A 13,198-nucleotide genomic window follows, 5' to 3' on the forward strand; every position below is an offset into this window, starting at 1 on the left:
TTTCATTGCCACTGGTCTTTCTGACTTTGGATTTTGTCAGCAGAAAATGGTTGAACCTGCTCTGTTTGGGACCCCTGAAGTCAGGTGCTCTTGCACCCCTGTCCCCTGGCTATACCACCTGTGGCACTACCTTCCTTTTTATGATGGAGGGTTATTTACATTGTCCTTTACAACAGTATTTTTTCATCTCCCCTAGATAGGTGCATTGTTTTCAAATGCAGAAAGAAAAGAATAATTCAGTGGAAGACTCAATCTCTTGTTAGTGTTGTGATATTTAAACATTTAGCTCACGTATTGATTCTTTTTGCATTTAAATCAATTTTAGATGTTAACAATAGTTCATCTAATTCTAGGATCCTACAATTAACACAAGAACACAAATCATAGCCATCAAATACATATTACAGTCAAATAACAGGTAATTTTTTTCTCTTAATTCTTTGAGGTTATTGATTAAGCCCAGTGTAATTTCTCTTTCCAAATGGAATTCCGGCTCTTATGTAAGAATGAGGAAGTAACAACATCCCCTGGAAAGGGCTATCAGACCTCCCTGGCTGGGTTAGGATGTCAATGGGAAGGAGGAAATGAAAATTAAACATCACAGCTGAAGCACAGATGGGAAACTGGATAAGCTGATCACTCTCTATTTTGATTACTACATTTGTGAGGGCTAAATGCCTGATCTGTGTTTGGGAATGACAGTTATCTTTGCTAAGAAGAAAAGAAATGAACGATCCCATCAACATTGTGATGTGGTTGAGATTTATATGCATCAAATCTGACCATGTTTGGAATATGCTGAAAATCTTGATCTGTTTAAAAGCTTCCAATTTAGCAGTTCTTCCTTCCCTGTCAGCACTGAGAAAAGTCTTTGAAATGCATAGGAACTGTACAAATGAAGGCAGGAATACAAATGGAGTGAATAAGGCCCCTAACATTTGGTAAGATTCCAAGTATCTTTTCCACAGCCACATTCAACTCCCAGATGACTCTATGCTCAATTAAAGGGAAAGATATTCATGGGTGGCTCAGTCGGTTTAGCGTCAGACTCTTGGTTTTGGCTCAAGTCATGATCTCACGGTTCATGAGTTTGAGACCGCATCAGGCTCTGCGCTGACAGTGCAAAGCCTGCTTGGGATTCTCTCTCTCTCCGTCTCTTTCTGCCTCTCCACTGCTTGTTTTCTCTCTCTCTCTTTCTCTAAAAGTAAATAAATAAACTATATTTTTTTTAAAAAAAGGGAAACATATTCAGTGAATCAGAAACTGGAAGTTGGTCTCAAATGGAGCCTACAGCATCTTTGCTATGATGTTAATGATTTACAGAGTCTCTTCTTCAGAGAACCTTCCTCTCCACCTCCAACTGGTGTGGGCCATTAAATGGATGGAAATACTTAACCATTCTCTCTAGCTTTTCCCCCTCAATGATCAACATGGTGATCAGCAATGGTGTTGCTTACATTATGTTGACTTACTCTATCATGTTTTCCTCATTCCTAATCTCCACAATTCATTCACAGTATTTCACCAAATGTACTCATAAAATGGGGTTAATCACACTTATCTATTATAGTGGACTGTTACTGTTTTTGTCCTAATCTTCAGATAAAGCATTTGGATCTCCTCTGAGGAATACAATTTTCCTACTCAGTCTGTAGTGTTATGGAGTGCTGGTACCCTCATTTCCATCTCCAAAGAGGGGTACGTTCATCAGGACTGATGTAGCCAAAGTGCAGAGTCCTGCTGGCCCTGGTCTCTGAACCCCTTCTCCTATCTTTCTATGCAGCAATGTCTTTTGCCCCCAGGCCAAGTTGGAAATATCGTCTTTGAATAAATTTAGTGTATGTAAGGTATTCATGCAATAGCAACTCAGAACAGGGGTTGGAGCACCGGAAGGACCCACTTTTCTTTGGCATTTGGGGAGACCCCCAACCTGACCACATATCCCCAGCACTCTAAAGTGAATGATTATTCACATTCCTACCTACAAACACAAAACCTGGCTCTAACTCAGAGGCAGGACACAGGAAACCCATCCCAAGCCACCTATACCAATCAAATTGTCCTTGACTCACAAAAAGTAAAAGATCATGGATGGTTGAAAAATTCTGTAGCTCAAGTGAGAACAACCAAAATAAACATCAAAAGGCCTTACCCAGATGGTAGAAATATAGATGATTCATAAAACATGATAAACTACAAGGAATTCTAGTCAGAGTCCCAAAAGGGAAGATATTGTATTCATTCATTCATTCATTTTCACTCAGCTATAATTAATGTATAGTGTTATGTTAGTTTCAGGTGTACAATATAATGATTCAACAATTCTATACATGTCTCAGTGCTCATCACAATAAGTGTACTCTTAGTCACCCATCACCTATTTCACCCATTCTCCCACCCATCTCCCCTTTGACAACCACAAGTTTGTTCTCTGTTGCATTCAAGAGTCTGGTTTTTTTGTTTGTCTCTTTTGTTTCTTTGTTCATTTGTTTTGTTTCTTATATTACACACATGAGTGAAATCATATGATATTTGTCTTTCTCTGACTTATTTCACTTAGCATTATACTCTCATGGATACTGTATCCACTTAAACCAGAAGAGACCTCTATAAAAAAGGAGCAGTTGGAAAACAATGAAGAGTTCATGGAGATTACAAATACAATCACCAGGGGCACCTAGCTGGCTCAGTCAGTAGAGCATGCGACTGTGGATCTTGGTGTTGTGAGTTCAAGTCCCACATGGGGTATAGAGAGTACTTAAAAAAAATAAATACAATTAAAAAAAAAAAACAACCACCAAAGTAAAACATAAATCTAAAGAATGCAAGAAAAAGACAAGAAGCATATAGCAAAAAGACCAAACACAGAAAAGACAAAGGAAAAAATTGTCAAGAGAGATAGAGTATCTAAAAGAAACTGTATCTAATAAGAGTTCCAGAAATAGAGAACAGAGGAAAAAAATCATAAAAGTAATAGAAAAATAATAATCCCCTAGAGTTGGTATAAGATGTAAAACTTCAGACTAAAAGGGCTTATTAAGTACACAATAGGGTGAATTTAAAAAAGAAAAAAAGATTCATACTTGGACACATTCTGGAATTTTACAACACCATGGATAAAGAGAACACGCTAAAAGCTTTTGGGACAGGATTGGGAAAACAGTTTATTACAGAAAAATAAAATACAGGGATCCTACTGTCACATAAGATGCAAGAAAGCAATGGGGTAGAGTGGAGCAGTGATGGGAGATGCCTGACGTTCTGGCTGGAGAAGTGGCTAGTGGTGCGATGGAGCAGGCCAGCGACCACTTTCTTCTGCGATGGACTACACAACCGCACATGTCAGAGGAGAACAGGAAGTAGCATTAAAGACTGCTTTTGTTTTACCATAGTCTTAACCATGTATGAAGACTCACATATTCAGAAGGTGGGAAAATGTACTTTTCTTTTGCTGTTGAAACTAGGAAACTTGTCTTTGATCAAAGTTACAAATCTCTCTCTCTCTCTCCCTCCTTTCCTTTTTTTTAAGTAGGCTTCATTCCCAACATAGGGCTTGAAATCACAACCCTGATTTTAAGACTTGAGCTGAGATCAAGAATCAGATGCTTAACTGACTGAGCTACCCGGGTGCCCCACAAATATCTCTCTTAATGTTTTAAAATGTCTCTGTCCTGAAAAACCAGCCCTTGCTTTACATTTTGTTTATTATTCGTTTCTATTCTTCTCTGTTTTTTTTTCTCCCTTATTAGTTTTTACTCTCATCTGTATTAGTTCTGCCCATTTTCTTTGGACTTATTTTGTTGTTCTTTTTCTGGCTTCTTGAGTTGAAATCTTGGCCACCTGTTATCAGTCTTTCTTGTGTAATAATTATATAATTATTTCCATGGATTTTCCTCTGAAATTTTATCCTATAGGTTTTCTTACATGGAACTCTACTTTTTGTTAATATATAAATTAAAAAACATGGCCACGGAAATAAAAATTCAATCTGCAGATTTAGGGAGTGTACAGTTTGACAAGTATAAGTCTCTCTGCTCTCTTCCTTCCAGCCCATAACCATTAGTTCTGGGCCTGGGAGTTAGTCACTTTGGACCACTTCTGGTTTGGGTCCTTCCGATGGAACTATCTAGGACTCTAACTAATATACTCTGTCTCTATTATTTGGTTTATCAACCATCAGGAGTACTCTTGACTGCCCTCAATGAAAGATATGGAGTGTAGACCATTTAACACTCCTCAGGTTCCCCCACCCATTCATGCAATTTTGATCATTTTGTAAGCTACTAAAGACCTTATGAAAATATACTTAAAACTCTTTTTTCTTCATCCATAAACTATTTAATAAAACTTGATTCTATATGGGTAAGATGAAGAAATTAGTGCCCCTACTCTAGAGGACTTTAGGCACAAATTCTTTCAAATCTGCAAGGAAATGGAAGGAAAGAAAGGCAAAGAAAAGAAAGAAAGAAAGAAAGAAAGAAAGAAAGAAAGAAAGAAAGAAAGAAGAGCTTCCAATTTTAGCTCAATTCTTATACCAGAACATGGCAAAGGAAAAAGAAAATCAGACCATGGTTCTTAAGCTGGAGTCTCTAGACCCTGGAATACTCCTGATGGAGCTTCAAGAAGGTCCATCAGTGTTTGAAACCAAATGGATAATTGTGTGTATATGTCACACAAATGCACACATATATATAGTTCTGAAGAAAGGGTAAAGGTTTTCATCAGATTTTCAAACATGTCCATGACTTACAAAAGAACCATGAACAATTTCACCAATGAGAATAAGTACATTATAAATAAACTATTAATGAAATGAATCCAGTTATGTATCAAAAACCATTACATCAGGGGAGCCTGGGTGGCTCAGTCGGTTAAGAGTTCAACTTTGCCTCAAGTCATGATCTCGCTGTCCCCGGGTTCAAGCCCCACGTTAGGCTCTGTGCTGACAGCTCAGAGCCTGAAGCCTGTTTCAGATTCTGTGTCTCTGTCTCTCTTTACCTCTCACCCACTCACACTGTCTCTGTCTCTCTCTCTGTCTCTCAAAAATAAACATTTTTTTAATAAAAAAAAAAAAAACCATTACACCATGGCCTAAGACATTTCACATGGAATTTGAGATGGTCAGCACAGAGAAATCTACTTATTTTAACATTGCTAAACTCTACATAGTGGGAATAAAATTTTATTTTCTTATACTTGCTTTTCTACATTTTCTAATTTTGCTACATGAATATGCACTGTCTCTATGATAATAAAAGCATATAAAGTAAATCTTGTAGCACATTTTAAAAACTATTATAAAGAAAATTTTTAAAAAGCAATCTACACATATAATTTCTATTAATAAAGGAAAAAATCCGTAAGTACATGTTTACGGAGAGCAAAAAGATATTTCATGAATTTTAACAGACATTCCTAAGAGTTATAGAAACCGGAAAAAGAAGAACTCTTGCTTAATGTAATGAAACACAGCCCTAAACATCATATTTTTGGTTAAAAAAGTAAATGTTAAAAGACACTCCCATTAATATTAGGAAGAACACAAAGGTCCTCTATTGCTGATTTTATCCAGTGTTATTACAGAGTTTCAAGCTAAGGTAATAAACATAGGGCAGAAAAGATACAGTAAGTTAAACCATACGAAAGTGTCATTTCTATAGGACAAAATGGCAAAATATTGACAATTTCATATGGTTCAACATAAGACATACTTGTCTTTTTTTTTTAATTTGTTTAATGTTTATTTGTTTTTGAGAGAGAGACAGAGAGACAGAGCATGGACAGCATGGACAGGGAGGGGCAGACAGAGGGAGACAGAATCCGAGGCAGGCTCCAGGCTCTGAGGCACAGAGCCTGATGTGGGGCTGGAACCCACAAGTCATGAGATCGTGACCTGAGCTAAAGTTGAATGCTCAACTGACTGAGCCACCCAGGCGCCCCAACTAAGACATATTTGAAAGGAATTTTAACATTTAACATTGTTTGCAGATGATTTAAGGTTAAACTAGAAAATCCATGGGAATAATAAAAATAGTCACAACAAATATGAGAGGTCAATAAAGAAGCCAGATAAAAGATAATAGCTTTTCTAGATTCCCAGTAGTAATCATATAGAAGATTTTAAAAGTTTTTTTTAACATAGGGGTGCCTGGCTGGCTCAGTTGGTGGAGCATGCAACTCTTCATCTCACAGTTGTGAGTTCAAGCCCCACATTGGGCATAGAGATTATCTAAATAAAAAACAAATGTTTTTAAATATAAAAAATATAGGGACACCTGGGTGTCTCAGTTGGTTAAGCCTCTGACTCTTTTTTTTTTTAATGTTTATTTATTTTTGAGGGAGAGAGAGTGCAAGTGGGGTAGGGGCAGAGAGAGAGAGAGAGAGAGAGAGAGAGAGAGAGAGTGTGTGTGGGAGACAGAATCCAAAGCAGACTTCCAAGCTCTGAGCTGTCAGCAAAGAGCCCGACACGGGGCTCAAACTCATGAACCTTGAGATCATGACCTGAGCCAAAGTCAGGTGCTTAACCGACTGAGCCATCCAGGTGCCCCAAGCCTCTGACTCTTGATTTCAGCTCAGGTCATGATCTCACAGTTCATGGGACGGAGCCCTGAGTCGGGCTCTGTGCTAACAGCGAGAAGCCTATTGGGATATATTCTCTCTCTCTCTCTCTCTCTCTCTCTCTCTCTCTCTCCCTCTCCCCTGTTCACACTCTGTCTCTTTCAAAAATAAACACTAAAAAAAATCTTTAAAACATAAAAGTAAAAGATGTTATAAATAATATATAAAATAAATGTTTAATATAAATATGTATAGAATTTAATAGCCTAGGAATAGATTTAAGAATTTTGCTATATTTATGTTAATTAACTCTAAAACTTTTTTTTAATTTTTAAAAAATGTTGATTTATTTTTGAGAGACAAAGCACAATCAGGGGAGGGGCAGAGAGAGAGGGAGACAAAGAATCTAAAGCAGGCTCCAAGCTCTGAACTGTCAGCACAGAGCCTGATGCAGGGCTCACACTTAGGAGCTGTGAGATCATTACTGAGCCGAAGTCGGACGCTTAACTGACTGAGCCACCTAGGTAGTCCCAAGGACTTAATATTTTAAATTTGCCATTTGGTAAAACATTAAGAAAAAAAATGAAAAAATATATACCATTTGGTAATTTCTTTAAAAAGATACTAAGTAACAAAAATTAAATGGAGACAAAATAAAATAGAGACTTAATTACTATAAAAGAAAACAGGAAGGAAGAGTAAAGATAATGAAATCAATAAAACAAATAGAAGATGGTAGACTTAAACCCAATTATGTCAATAAGCTCATTATAAGTAAGTGGATGTCAGTTTTTCAGAAAAGACTATGTTGTTCATTAGAAATACATTTAAACATAAAGACACAGATAACTTGAAAGTATAAGGGTGAAAAAAAGACATAGCATGAAAACATTAATCAAAAGAAAGCTGGCATGACACATTTTTAAGACAAAATGTACTTTCAGGCAAGAAGTGTTGGTAGAAATAAGAAAGAACATTTCATAATAATCAAAGCACTGGTTCAATAGGAAAACCTAACAATCTTAAGTCTGTATGGACATAATAACCTAGCTTTAGCATATATGAACCAAAAATTAGGGCTCCTGGCTGGCTCAGTCAGTGGAGCATGTGACTCTTGATCTCAGGGTTGTAGGTACAAGCCCCACATTGGGCATAGATATTCCTTACATATAAAATATTTAAAAATATACATGAGGGGCACCTGAGTGGCTCAGTCGGCTGAGCATCTGACTCTTGATTTTAGCTCAGGTTATGATCTCATGGCTTATGATATGGAGCATCGTGTTTGTGCTGACAGCCTGCTTGGGATTCTCTATCTCCTCTCTCTCTGCCCCAACCCCCCACTCACACCCACCCTCTCTCTCTTTTAAAATAAATATAAAAAAATATGTATATATGAAACAAAAATTAAGTAAACTAAAAATAAATAGATGAAATCATAATTGGTTTTTTTAATGTTCATTTTTGAGAGTGTGTGTGCACACACACGTGCTAGTGGGGGAGGGGCACAGACAGAGGGAGACAGGATCTAAAGCAGGCTCTGTGCTGATAGCAGAGAATCCCATGTTCAAGCCCCAGGGGCTCGAACTCATGAACCATGAGATCTTGACCTGAGATCTTGACCTGAGGTGAACTTGGGACACTCAATCAACTGAGCCACCCAGGTGTCCCCATAATTAGGAATTTTAACACACATTTCCTAGTAACCAAAATCAAAAGACCAAATTGTCAATGAAAATACATTTACACAACACTGTTAAGCAACTTGACCTAATTGAAACTCAGAGAACACTGTGCCGGATAATTGCAGAATACACATTCTTTTCAAGAGCACACCAAGATAGACCATATGCTGGGTTATAAAGCAAAACTCAACAACTTTCAAAGGACTGCAATTATACAGAGTATATTTTCCAACTATTAGAAATCGACACAGAAATATAAGGAGAAAATCCCAAAATGTGTTAAAATTAAGGAACATACTTCTAAATGACCTGTGGCCAAAGAAGACATCACAAAGGAAATTAGAAAATATTTTGAACTGGGGTGCCTGGGTGGTTCAGTCAGTTAAGCATCTTTTTTTTTTTTTTTAATGCTTACTTATTTTTGAGAAAGACACACACACACAAACACACACACACACACACACACACACAGAGTGCAAGCAGGGGAGGAGCAGAGAGAGACACACACACAGAATCAGAAGCAGGGTGCAGGCTCTGAGCTGTCAGCACAGAGCCTGACATAGGGCTTAAACTCACAAACCATGAGATCATCACCTAAGCCAAAGTCAGGACGTTTAACCGACTGAGCCACCCAGGAGCCCCAAGCTTCAGACTCTTGATCTCAGCTCAGGTCTTGATCTCAGGATTGTGAGTTCAAACTTTGCATTGGGCTCGATGCTAGGTGTGGAGCCTACTTAAATAAAAAAAAAAAAATTTTTTTGAACTTAAGAATAATGCAAATAAAACACACCAAAAGCTATGGGATGTAGCTAAAGCAGTGCTTAGAAGGAAATTTATGGCCTTAATGAATACATTAAAAAAAAAAAAAGAGGAATGGTTGAAAATCAGTACTCTAGGGGCACCTGGCTGGCTCAGTCCAAAGAGCATGTGACTCTTGATCTCAGGGTAGTGAGTTCAAGCCCCACACTGGGTGTAGAGCTTACTTGAAGAAAAATAAAAATAAATGAAAATCAATAAGCTTTCATTTTATAAAACTTGAAAAAGCACAAATTAAACTTAAAGTAGAAGGAAAGGAAACAGTAAAGAGAGCACAGTAATCAATGAAATAGAAAGTATACATACTATAGAGAAATTATCATAGCTAAAAATTCATTTTTTAATGGAATAATAAGATCTATAATCTCCTAGCAAACATAAGCAATAAAAGAGGGGCGCCTGGCTGGCTCAGTTAGTGGAGCATGTGACCCTTGATCCCACAGTTGTGAGTTTGAACCCCACATTAGGTGTATAAATTATTTTAAAATAAAATCTTTTTAAAAAATCAATAAAAGAGAGAGAAAACACAAAAGACCAGTATTATAAGTTTCAAAATGTCATGTTACTACACATTCTACAGATACTAAGAGAACACAGTGAACTTTATGGCAATAAATTTGACAATGTACACAAATTCTTCAAAAAATACAATTTACCAAAACTGATACAAAAAGAAGTAAAACGCTAATACTTTGATATATGCTAAAGAAATGGAATTTATAGTTAAAATTCCATAAAAAATAAGCCAGGCCCAGGTGACTTTCAAGATAAATTGTACCACATATTTAAGAAGAAATAATGATAATTTCTCTCAAACCCTTTCAGAGATTAGATAAAAGGTAACACCAGCTTACTTATCTTATGAAGCTAACATAAATCTGATGCCAAAACCAAAATCTTTCCTGCATATAAATGCAAAAATTCTAAATAAAACACTAGCAAATTGAATACAGAGATTGTTTAAAAATGCAATAACCAAGTATGTTCATCCCAGGGGAGCAAGGTTGATTTAACATTCTAAAATAATTAGTATAATTCACCACATTAACAGAAAAAGAGAAAAACCATGTAATTATCTCATTAGATACAGAAAATTCATTGATAAAAGAAACATGCACTCAGGAAAAACTTCTCAGCAAATTGAGAATATGTGAAATTTATTAATCTGACAAAAGCTATCTACAAAAATACCAAAAAACTACATCTAACATATTTATGGTGAAATATTGAATATTTTCTCTCTGAGGTGCCAATGCAATTCTGCACAAGAAAATGTTTGTTTGGATTTTTTTAACACGTGAGGCCAGAACTACGAGGATTAAAAAAAAACTCACAAAGTTAACTCTTTCCTTAGACCATATACAAAAATTAAAGATGGCTCATAAGTATAAATGTGTCAAAATTAAATATACCAGGGGCACCTAGGTGGCTCCCTTGGTTAAGCATCTAACTCTTGATTTCAGCAGGGGTCATGATCTCACAGGTTCATGAGTTTGAGCCCCACATCGGCCCCACACTGAGAGTGTGAAGCATGCTTGGGGTTCTCTCTTCCTCTCTCTCTGCTCCTCCTCCTCCCCTCTTTCAAAATAAATAAACTTAAAAAATTTTAATTAAAAATGCCAAACCGTCAAATTACAATATTCAAACATTTAGAAGAAAACATAGGAGAATGCGCCCGCGGTCCTGCGCATCTGTCTCTTGCTTCAACAGTGTTTGGACGGAACAGACCCAGGGACGCCCTTTCTACCGGCTTCCGACCACCTTCCAACCTTTGTTTCCATTTGCAACCTTCGGGGCCATCTTCTTGCCTACCCTCTGCCTCCGGAACCAGCCAACACCCGATTTTGAACTTAGCTCCTCGTTACCGATCAACCCAGTTCCCAGATTCGTCAGAATTATTCCACCGAGGTGGAGGCGGCCGTCAACCTCCGGGTCGACATGCATCTGCAGGCCTCCTACACCTACCTCTCCCTGGCCTTCTAGTTCGACCGTGACCACGTGGTCTGGAAGGCCTGGACCACTTCTCCAGTGAAGTGTCTGAGGAGAAGCCGGAGGGCCCTGAGCGTCTCTTGAACACTCAAAACCAGCTCGGCGGCCGCGCCCTCTTCCGGGAAGTGCAGACACTGTCCCAAGATGAGTGGGGTAAAACCCTGGAAGCCATGGAAGCCGCCCTGCTTCTGGAGAAGAAGCTGAAGCAGGCCCTTTTTCTGCATGCCCTGGGTTCTGCCCGCGCAGACCCCCATCTCTGTGACTTCCTGGAGAATCACTTTCCAGATGAGGAAGCGAAACTCATCAAGAAGATGGGCGACCACCTGACTAATCTCCACAGGCTGTCCGGCCCCCACATTGGGCTGGGCGAGTATCTCTTCGAAAGGCTCACCCTCAAGCACGACTAGAAGTCTCTGGAGCCCAGCAGCTTTTGAGAGGGTCCTTCTGGCATCCCCCAGGTGCCAGGGCTTGTGCCTGAGTCTCTCCTCGCAGCCACTAGGCTGTTTTTTAACCACCTGAAGCCCTCGCCCAAGCTGTGGACCAAATGAAAACAATAAAGTTTTTTAGCAGCAAAAAAAAAAAAAAAAAAGGGGGGGGTGGAGAAAACGTAGAACTTCTGACCTTGGGGTAGACAAAGTTTTTTTGTTTTTTGTTGTTGTTGTTGTTGTTGTTGTTTTTAAGTACACTCTACCCACCAAGTGGGGCTCAAACTCATAACCCTGAGATCAAAAATCACAGACTCTACCAAATGAACCAGCCAGGCACCCCAAAGATTTCCTATATAAGATACAAAAGACAATAACCATAGAAGAATAAAAACATAATTGGACTTAATTGAAATTAAGAACTTTTATTAGAAATATCAGTGAGTAAAGAGGCAAGTTACAAACTACAATAATTATCTATCCATCCATCTGACAAAGGGGTTATAATCAGAACATATAAAGAGTTCAAACAAATTAAAAGAAAGACCAAAAACCCCCATAACAGTTTAAAGAATGGGCAAAGATTTGAACAAGTACCACTCAAAAGAGAATATCCAAGTAGCTAATAAGCATATGAAAATATGGTCAGCATCATTATTCATCAGAAGAATGTACATTAGGGGTGCCTGGGTGGCTCAGTTTGTTGAGCTAGTAACTTGGTTTAGGCTCAGGTCATAATCTCAGTGTCATCAGATCAAGCCCCATGGTGGGCTTGGAACTGGGCATAGAACCTGCTTGAGATTCTCTCTCTCTTCTCCCTCTGCCTCTCTTTCCCACTTGCATGCTCGCACTCTCTCTCTCTAAAATATAAATAAATAAATACATAAATAAATAAATGCAAATTAAAAACACAAGATACTATTATATATTCATTGGGAAATCTAAGATGTAAAAGCATAAAAACACTGAATATCGGGAAGGATGGGGAGAAGGTGGAAGTCTCATACAACTGCTGGTGGGAGTGTAACTTTAGAAAACTATTAAGCAGTATCTATTAAAGCTACTCTATGACTCAGGAATTCTTTAGGTTTACGACCAAGAGGAATGAGTATATATACTCAATGAAGGACATGTTCAAGAAAGTTCATAGCAGCTTTATTTATTACAGTAAAAAACTAGAACAATTCAAATGTCCATCAGCAGGAGAATGGATTACTAATGCATAGTGTATTCATGTAGTGGAATATAAAACAATAACAAAAAAGAATGAACTACTGATACATACAACAACAAGGATGAATCTCACAGATATGTTGAGTGAAGGAAGACATCATAAAACTGATTTCATTTATATTCAATTCAAGAACAGGCAGGGGAAATGAATTAGTGTTGATAGACGTCAGAAGAAGGATTATTCCTGGGGTGAGTGGGTAAAGTGGCAAGACAGAGTTTTCTGAGGTGATGGAAATGTTTTATTGTATTGTATTGTATTGTATTGTATTGTATTGTATTTTTGACGGAAATGTTTTATATCTTGATCTGGATGGTGGTTACTCAGCTGTATACCTATGTAAAAAGTTATTGAGCTGTGCACTTCAGATTTTTACGCTATGCTATCTAATTATATATATATATATATGTATATGTATGTATATATATGACATAATTTAAAATATACCAATATACCATACTTTAATAACAGTAAGATGAAAATTTTAAAGTTAG

At 37.6% G+C, this 13,198-nt stretch overlaps 1 protein-coding gene across 1 annotated transcript; it reads left to right on the plus strand.

Annotated features, from left to right (window-relative positions):
• Nucleotides 1-3,208: 3,208 nt before the first annotated feature.
• LOC125910305 (ferritin light chain-like) lies at nucleotides 3,209-11,531 on the plus strand. The gene is given in 3 exon segments (XM_049614089.1): nucleotides 3,209-3,427; nucleotides 10,914-11,058; nucleotides 11,061-11,531. Coding segments are annotated over 3 exon segments (759 nt in total). The 3' UTR covers nucleotides 11,456-11,531.
• The last annotated feature ends 1,667 nt before the right edge of the window (nucleotides 11,532-13,198 follow it).

Source organism: Panthera uncia (assembly GCF_023721935.1).
Source record: "Panthera uncia isolate 11264 chromosome B3 unlocalized genomic scaffold, Puncia_PCG_1.0 HiC_scaffold_1, whole genome shotgun sequence".
NCBI lineage: Eukaryota > Metazoa > Chordata > Mammalia > Carnivora > Felidae > Panthera > Panthera uncia.